General features: G+C 40.2%; 4 protein-coding genes across 12 annotated transcripts in view; 3 read left to right on the top strand and 1 right to left on the bottom strand.

Annotated features, from left to right (window-relative positions):
• The first annotated feature begins 53 nt into the window (after nt 1–53).
• LOC108138850 (striatin-3) lies at nt 54–10,796 on the top strand. 3 transcript variants are annotated; one of them, XM_017261362.2, is made up of 5 exons: nt 54–177; nt 1,272–1,866; nt 5,522–5,999; nt 6,058–6,276; nt 6,942–10,796. In XM_017261362.2, exons 2-5 carry the CDS (start codon nt 1,465–1,467, stop codon nt 8,051–8,053), a joined length of 2,211 nt encoding a protein of 736 aa, XP_017116851.1. In that variant the 5' UTR covers nt 54–177; nt 1,272–1,464; the 3' UTR covers nt 8,054–10,796. The 3 variants fall into 3 exon arrangements, with proteins under 3 accessions (XP_017116851.1, XP_017116853.1, XP_017116852.1); XM_017261364.2 differs by having other exon boundaries at nt 6,082–6,276; XM_017261363.2 differs by lacking the exon at nt 54–177 and adding an exon at nt 502–631.
• Nucleotides 10,797–11,420: 624 nt separating this feature from the next.
• Nucleotides 11,421–13,551, top strand: LOC108138919 (geranylgeranyl transferase type-2 subunit beta). Its single transcript, XM_017261484.2, has 2 exons — nt 11,421–12,188; nt 12,855–13,551. The coding sequence occupies exons 1-2, from the start codon at nt 11,579–11,581 to the stop codon at nt 13,280–13,282; spliced, it is 1,038 nt and encodes a 345-aa protein (XP_017116973.1). The 5' UTR covers nt 11,421–11,578; the 3' UTR covers nt 13,283–13,551.
• Nucleotides 13,552–13,636: 85 nt separating this feature from the next.
• LOC108138918 (ectonucleoside triphosphate diphosphohydrolase 5) lies at nt 13,637–18,667 on the bottom strand. Of its 4 annotated transcripts, none has more exons than XM_017261482.2 (4): nt 18,438–18,666; nt 15,641–15,782; nt 14,325–15,454; nt 13,637–14,263 (listed from the first exon to the last, which is right to left on the bottom strand). In XM_017261482.2, the coding sequence occupies exons 1-4, from the start codon at nt 18,465–18,467 to the stop codon at nt 14,171–14,173; spliced, it is 1,395 nt and encodes a 464-aa protein (XP_017116971.1). In that variant the 5' UTR covers nt 18,468–18,666; the 3' UTR covers nt 13,637–14,170. The 4 variants fall into 4 exon arrangements, with proteins under 4 accessions (XP_017116971.1, XP_017116970.1, XP_017116972.1 ...); XM_017261481.2 differs by lacking the exon at nt 18,438–18,666 and adding an exon at nt 17,710–17,751; XM_017261483.2 differs by lacking the exon at nt 18,438–18,666 and adding an exon at nt 15,867–16,062.
• Nucleotides 18,668–19,529: 862 nt separating this feature from the next.
• LOC108138762 (AF4/FMR2 family member lilli) overlaps nt 19,530–26,317 on the top strand; it is a 72,520-nt gene continuing 65,732 nt past the window's right edge. For 2 of the 4 annotated variants that reach the window (XM_017261172.2, XM_041710552.1), the window contains exons 1-2: nt 19,530–20,112; nt 24,484–24,966. Coding sequence is in view for 1 of the 4 variants with exons in the window: in XM_041710552.1 (XP_041566486.1) it covers nt 24,932–24,966 (35 nt within the window). In the remaining 3 variants the exon portion in view is untranslated. Of the gene's footprint in view, nt 20,113–22,238; nt 22,696–24,432; nt 24,967–26,317 lie in introns of those variants that run through there. The other 2 variants (XM_017261171.2, XM_017261170.2) reach the window with 2 other exon arrangements.

Genomic DNA, 26,317 nt, shown 5'->3' on the forward strand with positions numbered 1-26,317 from the left:
TTTGCAGCTGACGTAGCCCTGCTTTTGTAGTATTTTTGTTAGTATATTTAGCTTGTGCGTTGGTATGTTTCAACGGTCCACCTACGGTCTGCAGACAAGAATTACGCGTGAAAAATTACCAATGAAAATCAAGGCAAAAATTGCTAAATACAGCCAAGCGGTGCAATAAAGCGCAAAGTAAGCGACACAAAACGCGCCCCTCTTTACTTCACCCACAATCCAAAAACAAGACGCGCCGAATTCAACAAAGTGAAATTAGTTAACTCGGCTTTGGCGTATGCGTACGCTTGTGCAAGTGTGCGTGTGTTTTTCTTTGTATATAGACTCGCAGAGCGAGACGCCCGTATACGAAGTCCGGACGGTACGGCAGGTGCGCGAGTGCGAGCGAGAGGCATGCTGTGCGGGCTGCAACTCTGTATGTTATTTCAGAGTTCCAGGCCAAACATTCTGATGTTCGGCCGAATCTAATCGACTTTTTGTGAGCATCGCCCAGTGCTCGCCTTAGTTAATTAGTAATTGCAAACAGGCGCAATTATGCACCAATTTATGGACTAATCGACCGCTTGCAGCGCTCTCTCCTTCCAATCCCACCTCTCCATATTCGATTGCTCGCACTAAAAACGGTGAAAAGGTAGCAACAACGTTTCCTTGGAAAAGCTGTAAATAGTAAACAAAATTGTCAAGTTAACTAACAGAAGCTATTAAAAAAGGTTCGAGTGCGTTGGCATCGGCTGCCCAGAGAGCGAAATACGAATAGTTGGATAGAAGTTAAAAATTAAAAAAAGAAGAGAAACAAGAACCCTATCGAAATCCGCGTGCGTCTGTATGTGTGTGCCATTCAAATTTCCCTGCGAATGTGTACGTGCGTGAGTGATAGTTTTTCCTACGAATATTAGCCATTCGAAAGTGTGGAATTTAACCGTAAAACCTGCGAAAATTGTTTAAAACTGAGCTACAGCGTTGCATCAGCTGTTCCACGGCTTTTTGTGCTATAATTTAGGCTTTTTGCAAACGCCGTTGGCAACACTAAAGATTAAAGAGAGTGCGGGTCGCGTGTACCGTAAAGAGAGTTGCAACGAGAGTGAGAGAGCGGGGTGGGGGCGTAGTAGTAGCACATAGGGAGAGGGAGAGAGCAAGCCAGTGAGAGAGTGTCCTGTGGCTGCTCCCCCTACTCCCCCTTTTTCGGAAAATTCAATGACCTCATTTGTCTCATGTACGGAACTTTGCTCTTCTTTCCCCAAAACATAAAAAAAAAAAAACGAACGAAACAGGACCAACCGTTAGACCAGCGAACAAACAAGTTGGAGAGAGCCATAAACAAAGGACTTTGCACTGGGCACTCAAAGGCAGACAGCTGGCAAGACAAGATTCGAAGTAGCTGGAGCAGGAGCAGGAGCAGTACCACGATCAGGAGCAGCTACAACACCCGACAGACAGCACAGCCACTGAGAGCGACGTGAACCAATGGGCACCAACTCGGGAGCCACCGCTGGCATCAACAACAAGCCGGTTGGCGGTGCGGGAGGAGCCGGCGTCCTTGGCGGCGGCGGAGTGGGCGGTGCCAACTCCTCCATCGGCGGCGTCCTGTCCAACAGCCTGGGCGGCGGCGGCAGTGGCGGTCTGAGCATCAGCGGCCTGAACGCTGGTGGACAGAACGCCAATGTTGGCGGCCTAATCGGCGTCGGCGGAATGGGCAACGTGGGCGGTGATGACGGTGGCAACGGGATGGTTGGCGGCGGACCCAACAATCAGCAGGCCACCACGCCCCAGTACACAATACCGGGCATCTTGCACTTCATCCAGCACGAGTGGTCGCGCTTCGAGCTGGAGCGATCACAGTGGGACGTGGACAGGGCCGAATTGCAGGTGAGTGATGGTCCAAAGATATCCTAAAAACTAATCTTAGAAAGTTTACCATGAAGTTGTCTCTTAAGAAAGGATGTAATGCATTTCATATCCATAATTTGACTATTTGTTTTAGTATGTTTGCTGACTAAATGAGTTTGATATTCGTTTATTTATTTGACCTTGTAATTTATTTATTTATTTTTTGCTTCTATTTGGAACATCATACGAATCATACAATTTTGTATTTTCTGATAGAAACAAAAATCATTAATAAATTTAGAACAAAAATATTTGTTTTAATAAATGACAGATATAGTAGGTAGGTAAAAGCACTTGCAGTTCTTAAATAAAAGCCTATTAATGGTAGTAATAGTGTATGGTTAAGAGATATAATATAATTATTTTTCCTTGTTTCATGGAATATCATGATAACCTTTTTTATTGCTCTGCCAAAAAACATACGAAAGCGCTAAAACAAAGGCAATTTGGCAGGCACGTTTTTGAAGGCAAACAGAGGGTTAAAAGGTCCTTGTTTATCGACAGCGGGAGCTCACTTTCCATTTCAATGATTTTTCGAGGCGCTAATGCATGAACATGCTAGGAAAGCAGCGACGAGGAGCGGAAAATGAGGAGCCACAGGGTTGGCTGTCGGCATGCAAGCGAATCGAGTTGAGCAATTGCCGTAATCGAATTTATGCTCTGTTTGTCGCATTCGACAGACGACTCCCCCCAAAAGCCTTTATTTACCCCCCCAAAAAAAAGGAGGATGTTTTTATCTTATCAACGGTGTTGGATTCCCCCTCTTCCCTTGCCATCGTCAGTGTCAATGTCGACCCACGCCTTATCGCTTTCACCTGTCAACCGGTATTGATAGCGCGAATCACCCCTCACCACCCCCCGCGTAAATTGCGTTACGCTCTAAATGCAACGTGATATTCAAATCTCTCTCCTGCTTTGCATCATGTGGAAAATGGCAAACAAAAAAAAAAAAAAAAGACACGTTACCAACGCACATTTGTCGCAGCGATTTATAGACCTGTTTCGCCGTATTGGCCAAAACGAACCAGGTTCGGGTGGGCAGAAGCGACGCCATCTTAGCTGGGTCTGTTTCACCAGTCGTGGATTCGCTCCCTGCATGCAGCTATTTATATTTCCATCCACACCGCACATCTCTTTGTGTGTCAGTGTCGACTGCTGCGAATGCAACGTCCTTGTCTCTTGCTCAATCTCCATCTCAGTCTCAGTTCCACCGGTCCCGGTCTTCCCATGAAGGCATCCACTTCCACTTCCACTTCCTACTTGGGCCGGCTTTTCCTGCTGGCGCGTCTGTCAGGCAATTAACTTGTACTGTGGTTAAATTTTATTTCTTAAAAGTCTGACTTGTAGCATAATTAAAATTTTTTTACAAAACCACCTTATAACATAGTTTGTAAAGGGACAGTAAGTGGCAAATATCTCATAGTTGATACTCTTCTTAAATTCTTCCTACGTTTAATCTTAAATACATTTTAAAACCATTTTAACAACAAATTGAATATTCGTATGTCAACGCTTAGTTGTGAAATTCCAAATATGGAATATTCAGGGGTTAGTGGTTTTTTCCATTTATCAAACAAAAATATACTCGGAAAGTATTGTTGTAGAATCCAATACAAATATCTTAAAAATATGGTCAACAAAGTATTCCTATTTTTTTAATTAAAATTTTTTTTTTTCAAGAAATTACATATAACAGAAATTTAAAATAAATTAAGTGGCATTCAATTACGTCTATAAGCAAACACTGTAAGCGCGAAAGACACGACGACAGCTGCTAATACATATTTAATCATTGCAATACTGCAATTGAATGCGAGTGCGCATTTACAGATTAGAGAAAACCAACGCCGCTGGCACTTGCCATATTAATAATTCTATTTTTACGCCCATGTATAGAATATACATAGACATTTCCCTACAGTATTATGCAATGAATATTTCCAAGCCCCCAACTTCTTTGGTAACAATGCGTTTCGCAGAATTGTAAATCAAAATTTATAGACATCTTTGGGGCAATTAATTTACAAATGCGCATTTGTCATGGCATTCATAATTTCTAATTGCGGATACACGGTGAACAAAAACTAGTTGCATGTCGCGGAGCGATTTGTGGAGAACCTGCTTAAAAGGCGTTGGCGTGCGCACCTGGCCCTTTTGGCTCCGTCGCCCATCTATTCCGAATATCCGCAATATTAGCGCTGCTTTTAATTAGCCAGCTTAAGGAGCCAAACGAAATGCCATTGAGGGGTAATTTAAATGCACAACATGTTTCCATTAACAGCAGCAGCACAAAGAGTGTCGCTCCCTCTCGCACTCCCGCGTTTATTTATTTTTTCTTTTTTTTTTTTTTTTTTTGTTACTATTAGCATGGGCAAATTGTTATTGTTGCTTGGTTCTGGTTCTGGTTCTGGTTCTGCGCTCGCCTCATTCCAGAGTCTTGCGTTCACTTTCTACAACTGGAGCCAAAAAAATAGGAACGTAGATCTTAAAGTACGTTTTAATTAGAAGCTAGACAGAAAGTCTACTTTAAAAAATTAAAATTAATATAGCTTTTTTACGAAATTTTCTGTCATTGCTTAAAACCAAAAATTAGCTTCTGTGTAGAAATTAGAAGGTAGTTTATTGCTCTTTAAAAGAAAGAAAACATATTTGCATCTATAAACCTTTAAAAATTCGATAAAATCATTCTTAGAGTTTACCACATTATTTTTCGTGCGCGAATAGGAATACTTTTAAACGTTTATTAATAGATTTCAATTTGCTTTAATATACATATCAGCAACTATTTAGGCGACCTGAATTGTAGGAGCGTGGGTGCCGCCCACTTCCCATCCATTTGTTTTTTTTTTTTTAAGGAAGGAAGGGAGCAAAAGCAAAAGCAAAAGTTTCACTCCCTTACGCACCGCAAGTATGTCAGGTGCAGTGCCTCGGATCCTCGAATCCCCCTCGATTTCTCCTCCAAAATACTCTGCAAATTGCGCAGTCATAACTGCATTGTGTTGCTACGCTTGCTGAATGAACACGAAAAGGGTGGGACGAGGGGGTGGAGTGGAAAAAGTTGGATACATTGCAGTTTTTACGCATTTCGTTGAATTGAGCCGACAGCAAGCTTAGATAACCCCCCACTTCCCCCAAGCTGCCCCTTAAAGCTAATTGTGCCAGCTCTAAGTTTTTTTTTTTTTTTTGTATTACTATTAATTGAATTTAATTGTTTTTCGTTGGCCTGACGCAGCGGAGCGTCAATTATGCTTTGCAGCAAACAAACAAACGCAATTGGATTGCAACGGCAGAAAAAAAAGGGGGACAAAGCCATATGGGAAAGCTTTAACCAGCAGTATTAATTATTTTTTTATAATTCATAGTTTAGTTAATGTTTTCCACTTAGGATTTATTGCACACATTAGATAAATCATTTTACACAGGTTAGTGGAGTTGAATAACTTTCTCTTTTTCACAATTTGAGTCATATACTAAACTATAAAGATAATGTTTATATTAACGCAAAATATGGATAACAGAAAAACCACAAAATTAGTTTATAAAATGCTGATGTAAAGAAACTAGGCTAGGCACACACATGATATTATTTTCTCTTTGCCAAATAAAATTAAACAATTCTTTTTTATCCTTATAGGCTCGCATAGCAATGCTCCTGGGGGAGCGCAAGTGCTTGGAAAGTCTCAAATCGGATCTGACGCGCCGCATCAAGATGCTGGAGTACGCGTTGCGCCAGGAGCGAGCCAAGTTCTATCGATTAAAATACGGCACCGATCCGCCGCAGCTAAATGAGTTCAAGCCTTCGAACGAGGACGCTGGGCTGGCCGGAGAGGTGGCCACCGATTCGGAGGTGCCCTACAGCAGTGTCTCGAACACCACGTGGCGACAGGGCCGGCAGATGCTGCGCCAGTATCTGGCCGAGATCGGCTACACAGACAACATCATCGACGTGCGCTCCAATCGGGTGCGCTCGATCCTCGGGCTAAACAACAATGCGGAGCACGACGGCAGCGGCGGCGGCCTGGGCGGTGGACTTGGCAGCGGCACCGGCGGCGAGAACCTAAGCCCGAACATCAACGGAAACGAGAGCAACAAGCGGGCCTCGGAGACGGAAGGTAGGTGATTGTGTTACGACCCCCCTGTTGGGAGATTTGAATAATTTGCTCACATCAGGCCGTCATACTCCCGCCAAAAAAGTGCAACAATCGATCGACGAGATAATCGTGGACACCGAGGCGGCTGTGATGGCGAACTTTGAGTTCCTGGGCGCCACCGAAATGTCAGACGACGACGAGATATCGGACGACCTGGAGATGGTGGCCACCGACAATGACGACACGGACGTGAAGATGGCCAAGCGCGCCAAGTCTGGCAAGGATATGCTTACCGAGGGTAGGTTTTTATCCCCCTCCCCACCTGATAACTCCCTGTTTTTACCGGCAACCTGCTACCTTCAGCCCTCTTCCCGCATGGGCCCGCCTCGCATTTGCGCATTTATGTTTGCCAAATTATAGCGATAACGTATAATCGGTTCAGTTCGGTTTAAGTAGCCCCCCTAGCTCCTGCCAATCCCATGTAGAAATCTATCCTTGTTAATGGCTGGCTTCTTGGCTTACGCTTTTTGTTTCTGCTTCTGTTTCTTTGGCATCTCTGTCTGTCTACGCTCGTAGATCTTGAGGCCGATGTGGGAGAGCAGCTATTGAACGATATGAATCTCATGACCGAAGGTGCTTTTCAACAGATTTAAAATGCTTTCGCCTAGAACACTACATAGAAACCACTCCTCAACCCTTAAGGCAGTATTGCAGACAATGAATAATCACAGATAATGTTTAATGGACGTATATAAATCCTTTCGATTTGTTATGCTTGTTAGTTCTTAGTAATTAAATTAAATAGCTAAAGAGCTTATACCTATAACCAACCTTAAATAAGTTAAATTACAAATGTAACTACTAAAACATTTTCTGTGACTCTGAAGTCTGATTCTCCTTGAGGCGTTGAATACAACAATGCAATTCGATTAGTACTAACAATATTTGTTAATCTTCCCACAGAAGTGGACGGCTCATTGGGACTGGGCGAGCTGGCCCAGCTGACGGTCAATAACGAATCCGATGGAGCGTACGATGCGAACTCCAAGGACGGAACTGGCGGCAGTGCCGGCGGTGCTGGTTACCGCAAGACCTGGAACGCCAAGTATACGCTTCGCTCGCACTTTGACGGAGTGCGCTCACTGATTTTCCACCCCGAGGAGCCGGTGCTGATTACCGCCTCCGAGGATCACACGCTGAAGCTGTGGAATCTGCAGAAGACGGTGCAGGCCAAGAAGTCGGCCAGCCTGGATGTGGAGCCGCTGTATACGTTCCGGGCCCATACGGGCCCAGTTCTGTGCCTGGGCATGTCGTCCAGCGGAGAGACATGCTACTCGGGCGGCCTGGACGGCAACATCGAGTGCTGGCAGTTGCCGTCGCCGAACATCGATCCGTACGATTGCTATGACCCGAATGTGCATTCCGGCACGCTCGAAGGGCATACGGACGCCGTGTGGGGCCTTACCACGATGCAGAGCAACATTGTTTCATGCTCGGCGGACGGAACGGTGAAGCTATGGTCGCCCTACAACAAGGAGCCGCTGCTGCGCACCTACACCGCCTCCGAGGCGGAGGGTGCGCCCTCCTCGGTGGACTTTGTGCGCAACGAGGTGGACCACATTGTGGTTGCCTACAACAGTGCCCACTGCATCGTGTACGACACGGAGACGGGCAAGCAGGTGGTGCGGCTGGAGGCGGCCCAAGAGATGTCCGGCAATACGGGGAAGTTCATCAACAAGGTGGTGTCGCATCCCACGCTCCCCATCACGATCACCGCGCACGAGGACCGCCACATCCGGTTCTGGGACAACACATCCGGCACTCTGGTACATTCGATGGTGGCGCATTTGGAGCCGGTCACCTCGCTTGCGGTCGATGCACACGGGCTGTATTTGCTGTCCGGCTCGCACGACTGCTCGATACGGCTGTGGAATCTGGACAATAAGACGTGCGTGCAGGAGATCACGGCGCACCGCAAGAAGTTCGACGAGAGTATATTCGATGTGGCCTTCCATGCCACAAAACCGTACATAGCCAGTGCCGGGGCCGATGGTCTCGCCAAGGTGTTTGTCTAAGTGGGACCACCACCACCACCATCCCCACCAACACCACCTCCCTGGCCACGTCGGATCGAACGAATTCAGAATTCGGAATCCAGAGTGCAGATTGCAGATTGCAGATTGCAAATTGCAGATTACAGATTGCAGAAGCCGAATCCACAGCCAGCAGCAGCTCACAGCTAAGCGATTACGAGTTCGAGTTAAATAATTATACATACATTATAAATATACTATACATTTAAATCTAATTATACTTCAACCGAGAACAACAACCAATTATGCATACGATAATAAGAGAGGGAAGAAGAAGCCACAAACATAAAAACCAATTGCTATAAAGTAAAACAAATGAAAAAAAGAAAAAGAAAAAGAAAAAAAAAAAACCAAACAATAAATTCAAAACGAGAAACGGCATTTCGAGAAGAGCAACAGAGTCAAGTAACAGACGAGAGTCGCTTAATCTAGGAACGTAATTCTAAAGCAATGCATAATACGGCATATAACCACAAATAAGTGCAACATGCAACACATAAACATTATGTATTTGTTTAAAATAACACCGTAGCAATGAAAGAGTTTGATCTTGCTGTCGATTCCCCGAACAATGGGCGGGATCAACTCAAGATCGACCCTCTTTTCGGTTCTAATTTTAATAGCATCACTTGCACAGCGATTGATTGTTCGAAAACGAGTTGCCTATGACAAAACAGTCAGACTCCTGTACATTTTATATACATACACAACTACACAAACACATATATATATAAATATATATACTTATTATATGCCCATGGCACAACATGAAAATGGATCGTCTGGCTGAAACAGATTCATAGGCACTCTCGCTGGGCAAGTGGAACAGGACATATTTCCTTGCCTGCAGGGCGATCAAGTGCGTCCTGCAGCTGGAGGAATGTGGAGCAAAACATTTACGTGACGAAGTAGACGATCAAATTGAGTAGACTAAGCAAGGCATATACATATAACCAACCAACCATATAAACTGACCCCATATTAGCGAAAAAGCGAGAAAAATTGTATATTAACATTAATTAGAGGACAGTCGAGGTGAGACTAGGATGAAGGCGGGTTTATTAATGTCAAGTAGCGAGTCGAAAACGCAACCATACAAAAATAAAAACAAGAGAACAAAAATCACAAAAAAATGCGAGATGTGAAACGAAAAGAAACCTTAAGAATTAGTAAGTGCAGAATGCTTCTATAATTTCTTTTGTCATTACAAAGGGAGTACGCAATGCTTGATGGACCACGACCATGTGCAGATGAGATATAAATAATAATTGCAGGCAAGCTATAAACCGTATGCTAAGCTATTTATTTAATTTATGCATAGTATTAAACGAATGAAACAAGCAAAACAAAATGTTGGCGCCAATCACTGATCCAATGGATTTCGTAGTTGAATATAAATTAGATTCGCTTACCATGGATGCGTACTCGTAATTTTAATCATGAAAAAATTTACGTTAAATGAAAATTTAGAAATGTGACTTGAACGTGAACGCCGAGCAACTCAATATTAGTTTTAGTATTACCAATTATTATTACTATTACGTGAAACCTTTCACTGACACTCTCTCCACAAACACTTTACACCCAAAACTTGATATTCGAAACCGATGAATCAGAATCAAAAACGAAAACGATTGCGATCTGTGTACACCAAGCAAATCCTCTATTATTTTAATTATTATTTTAATTTACGCCTTAGTTGTTACAATCGAGAACACGAGTCACGTTATTATTCAAAACGCTGATGAACAGTTGACGATGATCACGATGGTAATAATTAAAGAAGTGGTTGACCAGCAATCAGCCACTTACAGTTATATAGCAGATTTATACATTTACATATACATAAATCTATTGATTTCTAATTTTAACTGTAAATTTTTGATTTTTTATTACCATGTATTTTTATTTTAAATAAAGTTTTACAAAATGAAGCCGTGTGACTTGCGACTGCCTTTTAATTTACAAAATCCCCCTTCAACAGAACCATTTAATTGATGATTAATTGATGAGAACGTTGTAGACCAGCTGGCTCTCGTTTGCAACGGTGGCAAAAATCAATAACTTTTTACCAAAAATACGTACAGAACCGAAACACCAAACACACCATTTAACGCCAAGAAGCTGTTGCCTTTTCATTTTGGAAAAGTTTTTCGCTGCTGGCAGCACTTTGATTTCTTGAATTTGCGATATTACACTGCACAACATGAAAACAATTTTGTTTCCAACCGTTACAAATCCACTGCCGTAAAATGCCGTTAAACACAAGATGCACGCATGCGTTTCGTACCACAGAGATCGAGAATCCGAAATGTAATTCTCCTATATTATGCAAACAAAATGATTGTAATTTTCCTGCATGCAAGACGCGAACTAGAATGCTGTAACAAATATATAACAAAATTGAGAATCCAATCTGGCATTCCACTATTACTTAAGCTGCAAAAGTGTAGACGAGGGAGAGCACGATAAGCATTACTTAACTAAGTCAAACAAAACGTTCATTGTAGATTTGAGCATATAGGAATGGTCCCAGGTCCTAAAGGAACACCCAGCACATAAGTTTATACATACATTATATAAAGTGAAAAACCCAAATGCATATTAACTGAACGATACTTTTATAATAAATTGAAGAAGAAGTACATAATACTCAATGAAATACCATTCACACATTTCATGTTAAGATATAATAAAGTGAATAAATAAAATATTTAAAACAAAATCAGCGTTATGTTGTATTTCTTACTGGTTTAGACTACATGGCATGTATGATTAGAATGTATTTCGTAATTAAAGATATTCTGGTAAATATTTATGACTTCAAGACTTTTTTAAAAATATTTTCATAAAAATTTTTAAAAAAAAATTTTTATTATAAATTGTATTTAATGGATAGCTAACCGAAATGATTTTTAAAAAATATAATTTTAAAATTTTTTTCTTGGTAAATAATAATTTTTTTAAATTTAAATTTTTTAGGTTAGCTATCCATTAAATCGTTTATTAAGCTTATCAGTTAGCGTTGTTTTCGGCATAGTGAGCAGTGTTATTAATACGTTTGGAATATCAAAACAATAAATCAAAAGTTTTTTTATTTAAACAAATATCAAAAAATTTGGATTTAAAAGTTCAGAAGTATCTCTAGTTTACACATTTCGACATTCGTGCTTAAAAATCATCCCCTTGACTACGTTTGAATTTAAAAAAACAATACACTACACTACTTTAAACATTTCGACTTAAACATTTCTTTTTGAGAAAGCCTATTACATTTTATTACCGCTATTAACCCCCATTTTACTACGCCTTTGCCCCCATCAGCTGTTTGATAAGCCACCGCCGCGTTGCCAACCATCGCGCAGATGAATCAGCTGCCGTTGATTCGCTTCTGTTTGGTATTTGTTTGTTCGCAGAACTATTCCTGCCTAATTAATTCAGTTAATCAAGCGAAACATTGAGTAGAGGAGGATCCCAACCATCCGATTCAATTGAGACCAATCAGCGATGGACTTCACGACCTTCGTAAAGCCCTCGAGTGGCGAAGGCGTCGGCGGTGGCGGTGATGCGGATGGTGTCCAGAAACTGGAGTTCTGGAAGCATGTGGAGTACATCGAGAATCATGGAAAGCAGGAGGATGACTACGAGTACTGCATGACCGAGTTCCTGCGCATGTCGGGCATCTATTGGGGCACCACGGCCCTGGACATAATGGGCCAGCTGGACCGGCTGGAACGGAAGTCCATCATTGAGTTTGTGAAGCGATGTCAGTGCCCGACAACTGGAGGATTCGCCCCATGCGAGGGACACGATCCCCACTTGCTGTACACCCTGTCGGCGGTCCAAATCCTGTGCACCTACGACGCCCTCGACGAGATCGACTGCGAGGCGGTGGTGCGTTTTGTGGTGGGACTGCAGCAGCCCGATGGCAGCTTCTTTGGCGACAAGTGGGGCGAGGTGGACACCAGGTTCAGCTTCTGTTCGGTGGCCACTCTGACGCTCCTCGGGCGAATGGATCAGACCATCGACGTGGACAAGGCGGTCAAGTTCGTGCTGTCCTGCTGCAACCAGACGGACGGAGGATTTGGATCCAAGCCGGGCGCTGAATCGCATGCGGGTGAGTCACGTCACCAAGGCCCAGCTCTTTTTCCTTGGCCCGTACTCAATATCATTTCAATTTAAACTTTTCAATTATTAATAATCTTTCCTTTTTCAAAGAGCACTGGCAGAAAAGTTTTTCATCTACATTTTGAGGGAGTTTTTTTTATAAATATAGATAGTTTCCTATAGAGTCATGACGAAACTCCAATTGTATTAAGATTCCAATTGTATTTACGATTCTCGTGAACCATTGACCCGTAGGTTTTAGAAAGGACGATCTTCATCTTCCTTAAATTTATGTATCAGATCACATTTAAGGTTCATTACGCCTATCAGCTTAGAATTATCCATAAAATTTTAAGAATAAAATAGTTTTCGGTAGTATTATGGCAAAACTCTAGTTTCTATATATATTACAATACCCGCGAATTCTTTAGACCCGTATGTTTTAATAAGACGAAGGTAAATGACCTTAAAATATTTGCAAGCCAATGATACCTCACATTTTTAGACAGCACATACAGTCAGGTTCATTTATCATTTTCATTAAATTTAGTTTTTGTCGACAAAGTGACTTAAAAAGTATCTTCAAAAATAAAGTTTTATAAGTGTACCAAAAGCGATTCTCAAAAGCGGTCCTATCAAAAAAAATACCAATTTAAACCTACTTATCTTTCCATAGGTCTTATTTACTGCTGTGTGGGCTTTTTCTCGCTGACCCATCGCCTGCACCTGCTCGACGTGGACAAGTTGGGCTGGTGGCTCTGCGAACGGCAGTTGCCCTCGGGCGGCTTAAATGGCCGACCCGAGAAGCTGCCCGACGTGTGCTACTCATGGTGGGTGCTCGCCTCGCTGACCATCATGGGTCGCCTGCACTGGATCAGCTCCGAGAAGCTGCAACAGTTCATCCTGTCTTGCCAGGACACGGAGACGGGCGGATTCTCCGATCGCACTGGCAACATGCCCGACATCTTCCACACGCTCTTTGGCATCGGTGGCCTCTCGCTGCTGGGACATTCCGGCCTGAAGGCCATTAATCCAACGCTTTGCATGCCGCAGTACATCATCGATCGGCTGGGCATAGAACCGCAGCGATTGGCAAGACCATAGGGTCACTTTGGGACAGCAGTCATAGCCAATATGTAGCGAATAATCAGAACAGACCTCTGCCGTATTTCCACACGAACCCCACTTAGTTTTATTTGTATAAAAAAAGACCAAAATTCCACCGCAGGAATATGTTAACCCTTGCACGTACTCAATGCTCTTTAACTTCGTTGTGCATTTACTCAGAATGTATCCCCTCGATAAGCTATGATTAATATATTTTGTATAACGAATTAAAATCATTAAATAAATATTTTATTTTATTACAGCAAGCCATATGAAACCCTTCTTTATTTGCATATGTGCTATGTAATAAAACCATAACGAGAACCCACCAAAATAATCACAAAAACCATATAAGATCAGTTAACATTTGATTTATTTGCAAAAATAATTAAACTAACATTTGCATATGTGAAAAACAAATTGAAATGTTCGCGCTAATTGTCTAGGACGTTATATATATATATATATATATATTAGGTAAATACATATCGAAGTGTAAATTTATGTACATGAGGATACCAGTATAAAGACTAAATAGTTAAGATCTTGGCAAAAAATTGCATTACGAAAATGGCGAATCACACAAAATTGGAATTAAAAACTAAACGCTAAGTGTAAGTGTTGACACCGTGTGTGGGTTAGCTTCAATTAGCGACAATTGAAATGAATTTTACAGAGCACAAACAAATATTAATCGACCCCACATACATGTATGTAGTTAGGCAATGTCCGAGTGTTTTTTGGGTCGGTATCGTGAAGTGTGTTGTGTTGTGTTGCATTGTGATTGTAGTATACTCGATGCACGTCTAAGGCACTCTATAAACAATTTCAGCTAACAATCTTTGTTAAAATGTATTTCATCAACTACGGACTAATGGAGGAGCATTAGGAATTGCTGAATTTTTCATCGCTAGTCAATACATTATATGCACAGCCCAAGGCCCATGAGATTTCGTGGCCATCTATTTTCTTGTAAAGCTGTAAAAAAAATTCCAGTTAGAGAGTAAAACAAACACTCTTTGGACAATGATAGACTCACCTTAATCTTCTTGCCATCGTTGAGGCCAAATCCTTCGCGCAGCAGTGTTGAGATAAAGGTGAGGTCAAAGCACATGAAGGGCTGCTCATCATTGGGGATGGCGCAGATCTCCTGGGCCTTCTTGCGGTAAGCCTCCACTGTGGTCTCTCCACCAGCCAGAGGATCCACCAGTCCCGACTCGATGGCACGCTCAAAGTAGTAACTAAAAGCCGCCACCGCATGCTGCTTCAAAGTGAACGGCTTGGGCTTGACCAGTGGCATCACCTTGCTCTTAACCAGCTCCAAGCACGCATCAAAGTCCACAATAGGCTGCTCGGCACTCGACTTGCCGTTCTCCTTGCCACTGACCTTGTACTGCACATTTCCGTACGTCCACGTACGATTGGCTATTATCGGATTCACACAGACACTCTCCAGCACCGAATCCTCCTTCTTGTAGCCATGCGTGAAGACGGCATGGCGGGCGGCCATCAATCCCAGTCCCAGATAGCTGTGCGTGAACACATTGATCTTCTTGCTGGAGGTCACCACCTCGTGCATGTACTTATCGTACACGGGCACCTGTTCCGGATCCGTTGGCGAGAAGGTAACCTGTGTGCTGCCGCCGCCCAAGTCCAGGGCAGCCGCCTGATTCGTCTTGGACAGGCGGCCCAACAGGAAGTTCACGGTAAACCAGCTGAAGATGCCCTCGTCCGTGCCATCCATAATCTCAACGGCATCCATATCCACACTGAACTCGGACTTGGCGAAGAGATCTCGGACGGCATTTAGGATATTTTCGGCCTTGCTGGCCGGCAAAAGTCTCAGGCCAGCTGTGGCCTTCAGGACCAGCGGCGTGGACGACCAGTGCTCCTTGGGTATGAAGGCTCGGGCTTCATCCAGCAGCAGTTTAATCGAGTGGGCACCCTCGGCGGGATTATCCGCAAAGGAGCTCAGGCCCGGCTTGCGCTCCTTGAACAGCTCCTCGTAGAGCACCAGTTTGTTGTCGATAAAGCTGCGATTGAACTTGTAGGCCAAGACACGGCTGCCCGTGGATCCGGCATCTATAATGGCCGCATACTGAACCTTGCTGTAGCCGAACTTGGAGGCCAAACGGGCCAGATACGGACTGGCATTCTCGGAGACGAAGCCTGCATCATTGTCCGTGGTTGATGGTTGTGTGGTTGATGGTTTTTTGATTACAACATGGCGAACAGGAGGCGAAAAATGAGGTTCCACATTGGCGTAGCGCACGGTAACAGTGGGAAATTCAGAGGGTTTAGTTAGTACAGGTTTCGAGACAACATTTTCTTTTACATAATACAAATGGTACACACCGAACACAAAGAGCAGCAGGATGACGGAGATGACCAGGCACAGGAAGGAGATCTTGAGGCCGCTGGGACCGCGGTTTCCACCATTGCCGACATTTGGGGATCCACTGCTTTTCCGCCGCGGCGGCTTCTCATCCGTGGCCAGCTGAAACATGTGACATTCAATTAGTCTCGGTTGGAGAATGAAGTATTTTTAGTGATATTGTTGGCTAAAATATTTGTGGTCTACCAGTTTATATTCGTATTTCATGGCTCGTTTCGTTGCCTGCTATGCCACAACATTTATGCATTGCCGGTGACTTGGTTGAAACACATTTCAGTTGTTTGCTCTTTAAATATTAACACGCAGGCTATTCTATTTGCTATCTCTTGAAATGTCAATGATTATGTTTCCATTTTTTTTTTCATATTCTACTGTGGGCTTTTATCGTTCACATGTGCCAGGGGTGCGGAGATAAGCTCATCGATAACGTTAACCAGGGCTACAGCACAGCTTAAACAACGGTAAAGGCCAAAAAACCGTTGCATGGAATGTAACGGTTTAATTCGACTTTTGACGTGTTTTTATTTCTTCATTTAAATTTATTTTATTAAACTTTTTAGCATATTAAATTTATCAGCAAAACTTAAAGCTTCGACTCTTTTTTGGATCAATCGTTGTTAACATGAGCTCTGTTAGTACTTATTAATATAAACCTGTTTTGGGCCAGAAAAAGAAAGCTAATAAAATCAGCAAAATAATTAAAAATCTCTGTATCTGCCTACATAAAATTTGCATTGGCTCTTTGAAATTAATAATCTCTAGCTAACGGTCAAAAACAGGGCCTTCTCAAAATTCAAAGTCATGCTAAATTACTCATTTTGCTAACCGCACAGCAGTGTCCATTTAAATAGAGTCTAGAGGGCAGTCTTATCAACTTACACTCTTGCGATATGACAAACGATAAGACGCAATCAGTTTTCAGTTTGGCTACGACAACCATGCCTGAATACCATTAGCAACAATCATAAGTGGAGCACAAAAAGCCATCTTTTAGGTTTCCTAAGTAGTAATGTAGGGGCCGCAAACAAACCTGATGAAATTCGTATTGTTTAAACAAATGTTTCGTTATTGGTAAGTGGCTGACGCAAAAATAGCTATAGCTATAGGCAATAAAAAAAAAACAAAACAAACTAGGGACTAAAAGTATATTTGGTTAAGCAGTTAATGGAGTTGACAGGGGCGACTATATACATAGGTACAGCCATTAGCATATAATATATTTAGCTTCCAAGCAATTACATTGATGGAATAATAACGCAGTGTTCATCAAACATTCAGGCTGTGAACTTATCGCATATGTTTCAAATGGCACGCTACTGTAATCAATAAATTATCTGATAACTGAGGACGTGGGCGACTTTTGTGCCGATCCACAATGAGTAAGAACCCAACTATGAAATGCTTTTTAATTCTTATCAAGAAATGCATATTCATTGGGGAATGCTTTAATCGGGTCTGTGAGATAATCGCAAAACGATTACTTTATTTCACCGCCCAGGAATATTTACCGTCAGATATTTACTTTTGTTGCTTTTAATTTTTAAGATAGTTAAAGTAAATATTTTAGTTCCCATTAAGTATAGTTTTTGCCATTTTGCAAATGATAATAGCTAAATAAAATATATGCCTCAAATTAAGACAGCAAAATTTAAGTAATGTTGATTCTAAGTCAACCTTTATCACATACAAATCTTTGAGATATATGGAAGTGTAATGATTTTTTTTTAAATATACTTGTATCCACTCTAAAAAGTATAATAGATTACAATTTTTTCCAATTTGTTTTCTTTTTAAATCGGGTTAGAGTGCTTACTTAACCGACCCTTATGACTTATAGTACATGAACTAACTGAACTTTATTTATGCGGGTAGCTATTAGGGGTTGTAGCATACAGATTTTGGAAACACAGCAATAGCAATACTTATGATTGCCTTGACGCTAACTAGCCATTATCTGTAATATTGCCAACCGAGTACCGTATAGAGCCACGCATGAGAGTTAAGGCCACGTTCACACTCTTGCACTCACTTGCAACCTGTTCCGGTTTGGCCCCATCCTGTTTTCCACCCACATGCGATGCAACCAAATGATCCAAACGATCCGATCGCCCCAAAACAAAATCGTCGTGTGTATCTATGCTCTTTAAGGTTTCGAGAAAGTCTAAGATATTTGAGGTTCCGAGAAAGCAATTGAAAAGTTGTCTAGCGAGATTCAGGAACGGTTGCCAACTCAATTGTTGTTTGTCTTTTTTTTGTTTTTTTTTTTTTTGTTTTTTGCAGCCCCTTAATGACCTTGCAAGCGAGAACATCGCACAGCCTGGCCACCCTACAAATATTCAAAGATAAACCGGCCGGCTCGAAAACAAATCCAAAACATGTACATATACATACATACATATATGTAGATTAAAAAATCATTTTGTACCAGGCGGCATGTTCCTGATATGTATAAACGTTATTTTCTAATCAAATTAAATTTGCATAATGTTGAGAAAACCTGTTTGGCAGACCCGTGTGTATATTTAAATACTTTGTATATGTAAGTTGGTTGTAAAACACAATTTGAAATAAAAATTGGCACAATCGAACAGAACTTGAAACCATTATTTAGCTAGTCATTTGATTTTTTGCTTCCGCGTCAAAAGATCAACAAATTGCAGTGTTAATGTGTGTGTGCGCTGGCACGTTTGTATGTGTGAGCGCCATGAAATTGGCATAAAATGTGCGCTTTTATTACCCTTTTAACCTTTGGCTTACTTTTCTCTTTCGCACATCGGGGTTCGTCATGTTGTTGTCTTTACTTAATTATGTAAATACACGAGAGTTTAGATTAGTTGCAAGCAGTGTTGTTTTATTTTCGACTATTTCAGCGATCACCGAGCGGAACGCACTAATGTCGATCTAATAACTAATCTAATGGGCGCGCCTGCTGAAATAACTATGAACGCAAGCGAACGCGCTGAATGGCGTCTTAAAAAAAACTAAAAACATTTATTTACCACCCGCTCACTTATATGCGGCAGCCCTGTCAGCTGTTCGTTATCAACGGAGTACGGTCACACAGGGAAGGTTTTCAGGGCTGCAAGATATGTTCAAATAATATAAGGTTAGTTATTTAAATATTAGAGAAATCGTACAATATGGAAGATAACTCGGATAAAAATCGTGAATTGCTTTATTTAATTTGAATGTTGCATTATTAAAATAAATAGTAGATACAAAAAACTGAACTTTTAATTAGCTGTTCCTTCAAAATAAAAAAAGTTATATATAATGAACTTCTAAAGGTGTTATTGTTACTTTTTCTATGACCCAAATATATCGGATCCAGGTTTTTAAAGATAACCAAAATCCATTTCAATATTTACCTAACTTTTTTTAATTGCATCATTACACTTACAATTACCACAGAATGCATTAGCAAAATCAAAATTATGAATAGATCTGAAAGTGCCTCAAAAAAATTCAAATAAACCAGTAAAGTCGTAAATGGCATATTATTGTTTAAATAATAGTTTCAAATCATGCGCTAAAATCCAGATACGTATGTAATTTCAAGTGAATGTTTTTTAACAATGCCAAACGGAGCCCCAATGCCGTTATTGCAGAAAAAATCATTACTTCTTATGAAAAAAAAATAAAACACAAATCATGCAAAAAAATATATCACAACAAGACCATTCAAACAAATGATTTTATTCAATAGTAATTAAGAAGTTAATACCACGAAAAATCCCAAAGTTTTCCAGCAACAGAGAAGCCCGATAGTATCCAACACTAGACGTATCGCCGCACAGCTGATCGCCAATCAGCTGGGCGATAGCTCCGTATCGATAGCTCTGCAATCGATAACGATATGTGTATTTTCTCTCTTCTCTGCACCAACACAAAACTCGCAACTAATTTTCGTTTAGAAACCACAGCTAAAAACAATGAAATTAATTAACAATTAAGTGGCTACCGCGGCGCCCAAAGCGAGCAGTGCATTTTCCGGATAAAAATCGGGAAATTTCCGGGAAACTTACACAAACAAATATTTTTTCGTAAGCGCTCTCATGTTGTCTCTTTCGCACAGCAGAATTACTAGTTGCTGTGTGTGTGCGTGCGTGCGTTTGTGTGTGCCGTGTGCCGTATGTGCGTGTGTGTGTGTGAGTGACTTTGACTGCAGTTGGCGTACGTTTTTTATTAATACCACACAAAAACAACAACATCAAAAGTAATGGAAACTAAACATATTTAAAGCGGGGAGCTGAAATCGGCAAAAAACAACAAGGCTTTGCCACCACCACCACAACAACAACAGCAAGTTACTACGTGTGTGTAGCGCGAGCGTATTTGTGTTAAATAATGTTTAAACATTTCTGATTTCGCACACAAATCAATTTTAAGTTGTAGTCACCAGGGAGAAACAATTGAAGCAAACGAGAAAGAGGTAAGTGCAAAAAGAGCCAATTGTTATAAACAAAATGTGTCAAAAGTTCGTCATGTAGTGCTCTCTTTTTCTGGGGCTCTCTCTCTCTCTCTCCCGCCACGCCGAAAAGAAATTAATTTTGATATTTATTTTTCCCTGCTTTTGTTGCTCTCTCTCGCTCTCGCAAACTTTTAATTTTAATTTGCTATGCGCAGCGAATTCGCGCGCAAAGGCAGCAAAAAAAGAGGCAAAAGCAAAGGCAGCAGCAACAACAATAAAGGCAAAGTAATAAACGTCAAAATGCCAGACGGACAATGCCGCCACTCTCTCTCTCTCGCGCGCTCTTTCCACAATTGTGTGCGTGCGTGTGTTTGGGTTTGCTCGCTTTTTGTTTTTATCAATTATTTAGGCGTTTGCCTTAAAAGTCTTACAAACAGTCAGAAATTAACAAATTTATATATATAGATAGATTTATAGATATATTTATCAATCAGGCTTCTTGAAATATAGGGTTAAAGGCAAGTGAAAAACCAAAAAAAGAGAATGCGAATGCTATAGGAAGGGGAGAGAGCAAAGAGGAGAGCCCGAGAGTTCCACACACACACACCTCAAGCAAATTCTGATAAGAACAATTGTTAATTGTTTGAAAGCCGACATTCCAATAGTCCAATCGCGCAGCCATTAGAAATAATCGAAAATGGTAAATGTAATTGTGTTTGTCACAAAATCTGCACTTCCTTCACAACTGATGAAATAAACCTGTCCCGTGGCGTCAGAAAAATCTGGTAAATTTATGTTTGCGCTTTTTTTTGACCAAAAAATTATAATCTTCGAATAATTCAGTGATAAGACAAGCAATCTCTCTTAAACTTGAAAATAAATACGAAACGAACTTGGTTATCTTTGGCATAAATAGAAAATATTCCAATGCAGTTTTACCAACAGTTTAAACTATCTTTGAACCATATATTTTTCACAAATAAGAAAGTCCACTTGATGGAGATTCCACTCTCTCGAGAAATTGGTGCACTTCGAGGTTCAATTGGAATTGGTTCCACGACATGATTTCAATCACGTCGGCAATTAATGTACCTTTTCTTTTCTTAAAAACGCTCTTACTTTGTAGTAAGGCATTCCAACCGGTTGTTCGATTCCTAAAATCTTGTTAGAGTGCAATGTGAATAAAGGCAGGGGAGTCTTCCGTAAAAAAGATTAATGAAGATAGGGGGATACATGCGAAATGCTATTGGAAATTTATTTCCCTTTTTTCGAGTTCCTTTGTCACCTTATTTACCAGATCAATAAATATGTACATATCTGTGTCACTTAATGATGAAAAACTCATTTAATATCGGAATTAATTGCAGAAATTAGGCGTTATCAGATGAAATTATTGACCTTTAACTTTTTGAACTAATGGTGGAACTAAATTGTTGTGTACACCTTGCAGAAGGTAATTTGTTATGTTTGACCAGAAGTTTTGTGAGCCAGACATTTTCGAACCCTGATTATTATCAAAGACTTTTGCAATTCAATCAAAAACCATTTATAAAATATATGATTTCAAAAAGGTCTTGTAGGATTTTTTCAACATTTCAGAAGTATAAATATTGTTTGAGTTTATAATTTACTCAAACATTTTTTCTGATCGGGCTCACTTTGTTTGTCTTGTTATTGAAATGAAGTGACGACGTCATTAAAATTGATTCATAAAGTCAAATTACAAAAAAATCCGAACAAAAGGCAAACGCCGATGAGAAGAAGAAGAAAACCACTAGAAGAGCGCTCTTTTTTTCTTTTGTTGTTCGCACGGTCTCAAATTCGAATTTCCATATGTCTTTCTCTCTTTATGTGGTTCTTTGACCATCTTATTCTCACTTAGCTAATTAATTTGACTAAATATTTAAAAAAGAATGGTACAAAAAAACTTTATTATCAAATAAATTAAAATAGGAGACGATCTTTGGCACTGCTAAGTGCGTACAGAAAATGTTATTAACAGTTAGTTTGACTATGTTTGTGTTTGGGTTCGAGGGCTCGAAGCGGCTCTCTTGTGTTGCGTTTGAGTTGCATGCGGTTCGAGCAAGCGAAACGCCGAGTAATAACGGTAAAGCTATAGCACTATCAACATTTCTGTTAGGAAAACGATGATTTTCTGTTGGGTGACCGACGACCGACTCTTTTTCTTTGGGAAACGTTTTAATTTCGAATTTTCACGCGCTAGGAAGTTAAGAAGCGGACGGCTGCTCGCGCGTTCGACAAAAACAAAATAAATAAATAAAAATAAATACATAAAAAAAGTGCGAAAAAAGGCCGGTCGAACGCAACCGTCGCGACGTGTAAAAAAATTGAAAGCGAAAATAGCCAAGGAATATGTGAAAAAAAAATTAAAAACCGCGCGCCGCCCAATCAAATTCCAATAAAAGTGCTTGCCATCTATATAAAATATATATGTATATCTAAGAAGTGTGTGTGTGTAATCAAAGTTTTTTCTGTGAGCAAAGTTCAGAGGCAATAGCAAAAAGAAAAGGCAATACTACATTGCAAAGGCAAAAGCAAAAGCAAATTTTAATTCAAAGCCAATGTAATCTTAGTTTTGAAAACGTAAGTTTCAAAAGTGAAGAGTGCAAATGATAAAATGGAGCACATGTGCTGTCCCCTTTCCACCCCGCCCCCTCTCGCTCTGTCTCGCTCGCTCGTCAGCTTAATTTTCAATGCAAATCGAATGGAAATCAACAGATCAAAAACAAAAACAACAACAAATTCGCTTTCGCAAACAAAAAACAACAACAATCGGCTAGAAAACGGAACAGAGAGACGTACGAAAGAGGAGAGCGCAAAAAAGTGAAATGCGCATTTTTTATTGTCAATTTTATTTTTCAAACGGCACTTTTGGACCTGGACCGTGTGATTCTCTTGCTCTCTCTCTCACTCGTGTAGTCTCTTTTTCTCGCACGATCGCACGCTTACTCTCTCGTTCGCTCTTTGCTTTGGTTAACGGAACTGCCATCTTCTTCTCCATTGTTTTTGTTGTTAGGCAAAAGCAACGCCAAAAAGGAAAGGAAATTTTTTTTTGAAGCGGTGCGTTGCCCTTTTGCTTTTGCTCTTCCAACAACAACAACCACAACAACTAATGAATGAACGAGAAGCAGAAACAGAAAAAACAACAAACGCAGATACATCGCGATAATTTTCTCGTTCATCTGGCGTCTTTATGACATTATGTACGCTACATTTTTGATTTTTTATTTAACACCTGCTGTTCTTCCATCAGCATTATGTGCATGTAATCAGTGCATCAGTATGAGTGTGTTTGCTGCCATTGCGATCAACAGCTGTTGCTGGGAGAGTGACAAAGAGAACACGCAAAGGAAGAGCACGAGCGAGTATGTGCCTTTGTATGTGTGTCCTTGCGTGTGGTTTTCTTTTGTGGACATTATGTTGTTGCAGCTGGATGTCTATTTCCCAAAAAGGGGGGTTTTTCGGGTTTATGGAATTTCCCAATTTGCAATCGAATTCAAGTTTTTTAGTTGTAATCGTTATAATTTCGAATAATAATAAATCACCGCACGATTGGTTTGGTTATTCAACCAAAGTATTTGTGCCCTACATAACGAACTTTAAGACACATTATTAAAATGCATCTTTAGAACTTCGATTTATTTACTTAAAAGATCCATTTCACATTTCTAGCCAACTTTATTATTAAAACCGCCTCAAATAAAAGCAATAATAAATAATACATAAAAACCGAAAGTAAAAAGTTCAACATTTAGTAAAGGAAAACAAAATAATTAAACACACTTGCATTAACGAAATCGTAGCCATTAGCTTTAAAAACGCGTAAAAATTTTGAGCAGAACTTAGCAAGCCTATAAAAGTACGCCTTCCAATAGTTCTTATATATACACGCATTATATACATATGCATATACATAGCCATAGCACTTACAACATACATACATATATATACAACGGTCAAAGGGAATTAAAAACCAAACGGGAAACGAAAGAAAGATAGAGAATCGTGGAAAAAGTGCGTTATATTCTGACGGTGCAATCAAACCTTAATGTAGCCAAGCGATATTACAGCTACAATAACATATATATACCATATAAATATATAGATATATATTTCTTACCTTCATCAGAAAAACCAACAATTTTTACAATCCGCAAAAATTTAGCAGCTTCAAAATCAACCAACGCAATTACTTAAGAGAATTACTTTAAGAGAATTACTTTATCGGTAAATAGACAAGCATATATTGAACATAAAACAAATATTGGATTACAAGTGCAAATTACAACAAATTATTCTAAATATTAATTAAAATGAGAATTATGACAAATTTTCAATATTAAAATTATTAAATTATCCTATTATTCATAGGTTTAAATAATGAATAACAAATTTTATAAATGCGCCCCAAGTGCTTAACTAAAAACAACACCACACAACCAAACAAAACTATGTAATACAACAACAACCTCAACAAACAGCGAATCGAGCAATATTATCAATAATATTTCAGTAAATTGTTAAACGTTAAAATTAAAATTTAAACAACGCTATCAACCTGCCAATAGCATCACATTTAACAACAACAACTAATGTGGTGCCCAAGTGACATCGCAAACTAAAGCATCCCACAACAAGAAAAATCAACAAGAAAACCCCCAGGAGTCGGATATATCAAGTCGGACTGGAAAAAGGATACGCAGTTTTCCCAGCAACGAAGTCCAGAGGCCTTGGATTAACTCAACGCCCATGAGGGCGGAGGGATTTCCTTCTATGAGTCAGCAGACAATTGCAGCAACAGCATCGATTGGATCCCCATATGGATATTCATATGAAAAAACTAACTAAGCCACGGTAAGTACATTTTTTAACATGCCTGTTTATTTAATTTTGCACGAATGGATTGTATATGCGATAAGAAAAACTAGGTTTCAAAGAAAATTTAGGTCAAAACTGTCAATAAGAACAACAAGCGTTTAAAAAGGAAATAAAAAAAAATTGGTAAAAAAAACTTTATAAGTTTAAGACTAGGAACCGAGTTTAATCTCTGTCCGTCATTCACAATATACCAAATGCTACGCACACGACATCAAATCGGATCTGTTAAAACTTTTCTCATTTCTGCGACCGACCCCTTTTCTTTCCGGCTCTTTTCCTCATTTTCTCATTTTTTATTGTCAATGAGCTGCTGCGGCCACTAAAATGTATAATTGAAAATTGTACGCCCACATTTACTGCGCTCACACAGGCAGACAAACAAACAAACAAACAGACAAACAAGCAAGCACAGAACAGCACAGGCACTAGCACATCCATATAATAGATACGTATAAAGAGCAGTTCCACCAAAAAAAAAAAAATAAAGCGGAAAAAGGAGAAGAAAAAACGGTCCCCAGTTGCTTTTAGCGCCATGCAATAAACAGAGCGAGAGAGCGTTGCCAAGTTTTGCGGGTTTTCTTGGCCTGCTCTTCTACCAACAGACGGCTGAAAATCCACCTTCTCCACCACCCCCCTTTCCGCTGGCTTGTCCTCTGTTGTCCCACCTTGAGCAAAGTAGAAAAATCTAAGTTTTTTCATACCCAGTTCTTTTGGGAGTGAAAAGGGTATGTCAAATTGGTAGCAACACATTTTAGGTTATTATCATTTTAATTAAGTAATTAAGTATCTTAAAAGTTATTTGATTAGTAACTATGGCAACCATATAAACTATTTTATATGATATTTCGCATTGGTCATTTTTGAAATTAGTTAAAAAAAACCCATGAACCAAAACGATTAATTTAAAAGCCATTAAAAAGGGATGTCATCAATCCGCACTAGCAAAAATTACAGTTGTATGCCTGTCTTCCCAGCTTGTTGTCAGTATTTTATATACATTTAAGCAAAATATCTTAACTTATAACACAGAACTGGGGACAGCGTATCGCATTACGGAAAATTCCGCTTTAAGGTTCTTTCTAGATCGCTCTCCTCCTTTCTTCGTGTTTCGGTTTTTTGTTGTACATTTTGCCGGCGTCGCCACGCACTGTTTCCCCATGGCTAAGCTATTGTGCACTTTTCGCTGCAATTTGTCGAAAACTTGGTATTTTTTTTTTCTTATTCAAAAGTTTAACCATAACAGATTTCTTTAGACCACTTCCTTCTGGACGAAAGGCTGATGGTTTAAAGTTCGGCTTTAGTGGTCCCTAAAACTCTTGAGCCCACA

The sequence above is a fragment of the Drosophila elegans genome, unplaced genomic scaffold, assembly GCF_018152505.1.
Source record: "Drosophila elegans isolate 14027-0461.03 unplaced genomic scaffold, ASM1815250v1 contig_814, whole genome shotgun sequence".
In the NCBI taxonomy this organism is placed as follows: Eukaryota; Metazoa; Arthropoda; class Insecta; order Diptera; family Drosophilidae; genus Drosophila; species Drosophila elegans.

Bases quoted from the DNA above. Each gene is read 5' to 3' on its own strand.
- LOC108138850 (XM_017261362.2), top strand. From the start codon at position 1,465: ATGGGCACCAACTCGGGAGCCACCGCTGGCATCAACAACAAGCCGGTT. The intron at 6,000-6,057 runs GTAGGTGATTGT...TGCTCACATCAG, and splicing joins GCGGGCCTCGGAGACGGAAG to GCCGTCATACTCCCGCCAAA. The intron at 6,277-6,941 runs GTAGGTTTTTAT...ATCTTCCCACAG, and splicing joins CAAGGATATGCTTACCGAGG to AAGTGGACGGCTCATTGGGA.
- LOC108138918 (XM_017261480.2), bottom strand. From the start codon at position 18,467: ATGACGAACCCCGATGTGCGAAAGAGAAAA. The intron at 15,783-18,437 runs GTAAGCCAAAGG...CACATGTTTCAG, and splicing joins CCGATGTGCGAAAGAGAAAA to CTGGCCACGGATGAGAAGCC. The intron at 14,264-14,324 runs GTGAGTCTATCA...TTTTTTTTACAG, and splicing joins ACGATGGCAAGAAGATTAAG to CTTTACAAGAAAATAGATGG.
- LOC108138919 (XM_017261484.2), top strand. From the start codon at position 11,579: ATGGACTTCACGACCTTCGTAAAGCCCTCGAGTGGCGAAGGCGTCGGC. The intron at 12,189-12,854 runs GTGAGTCACGTC...ATCTTTCCATAG, and splicing joins GGGCGCTGAATCGCATGCGG to GTCTTATTTACTGCTGTGTG.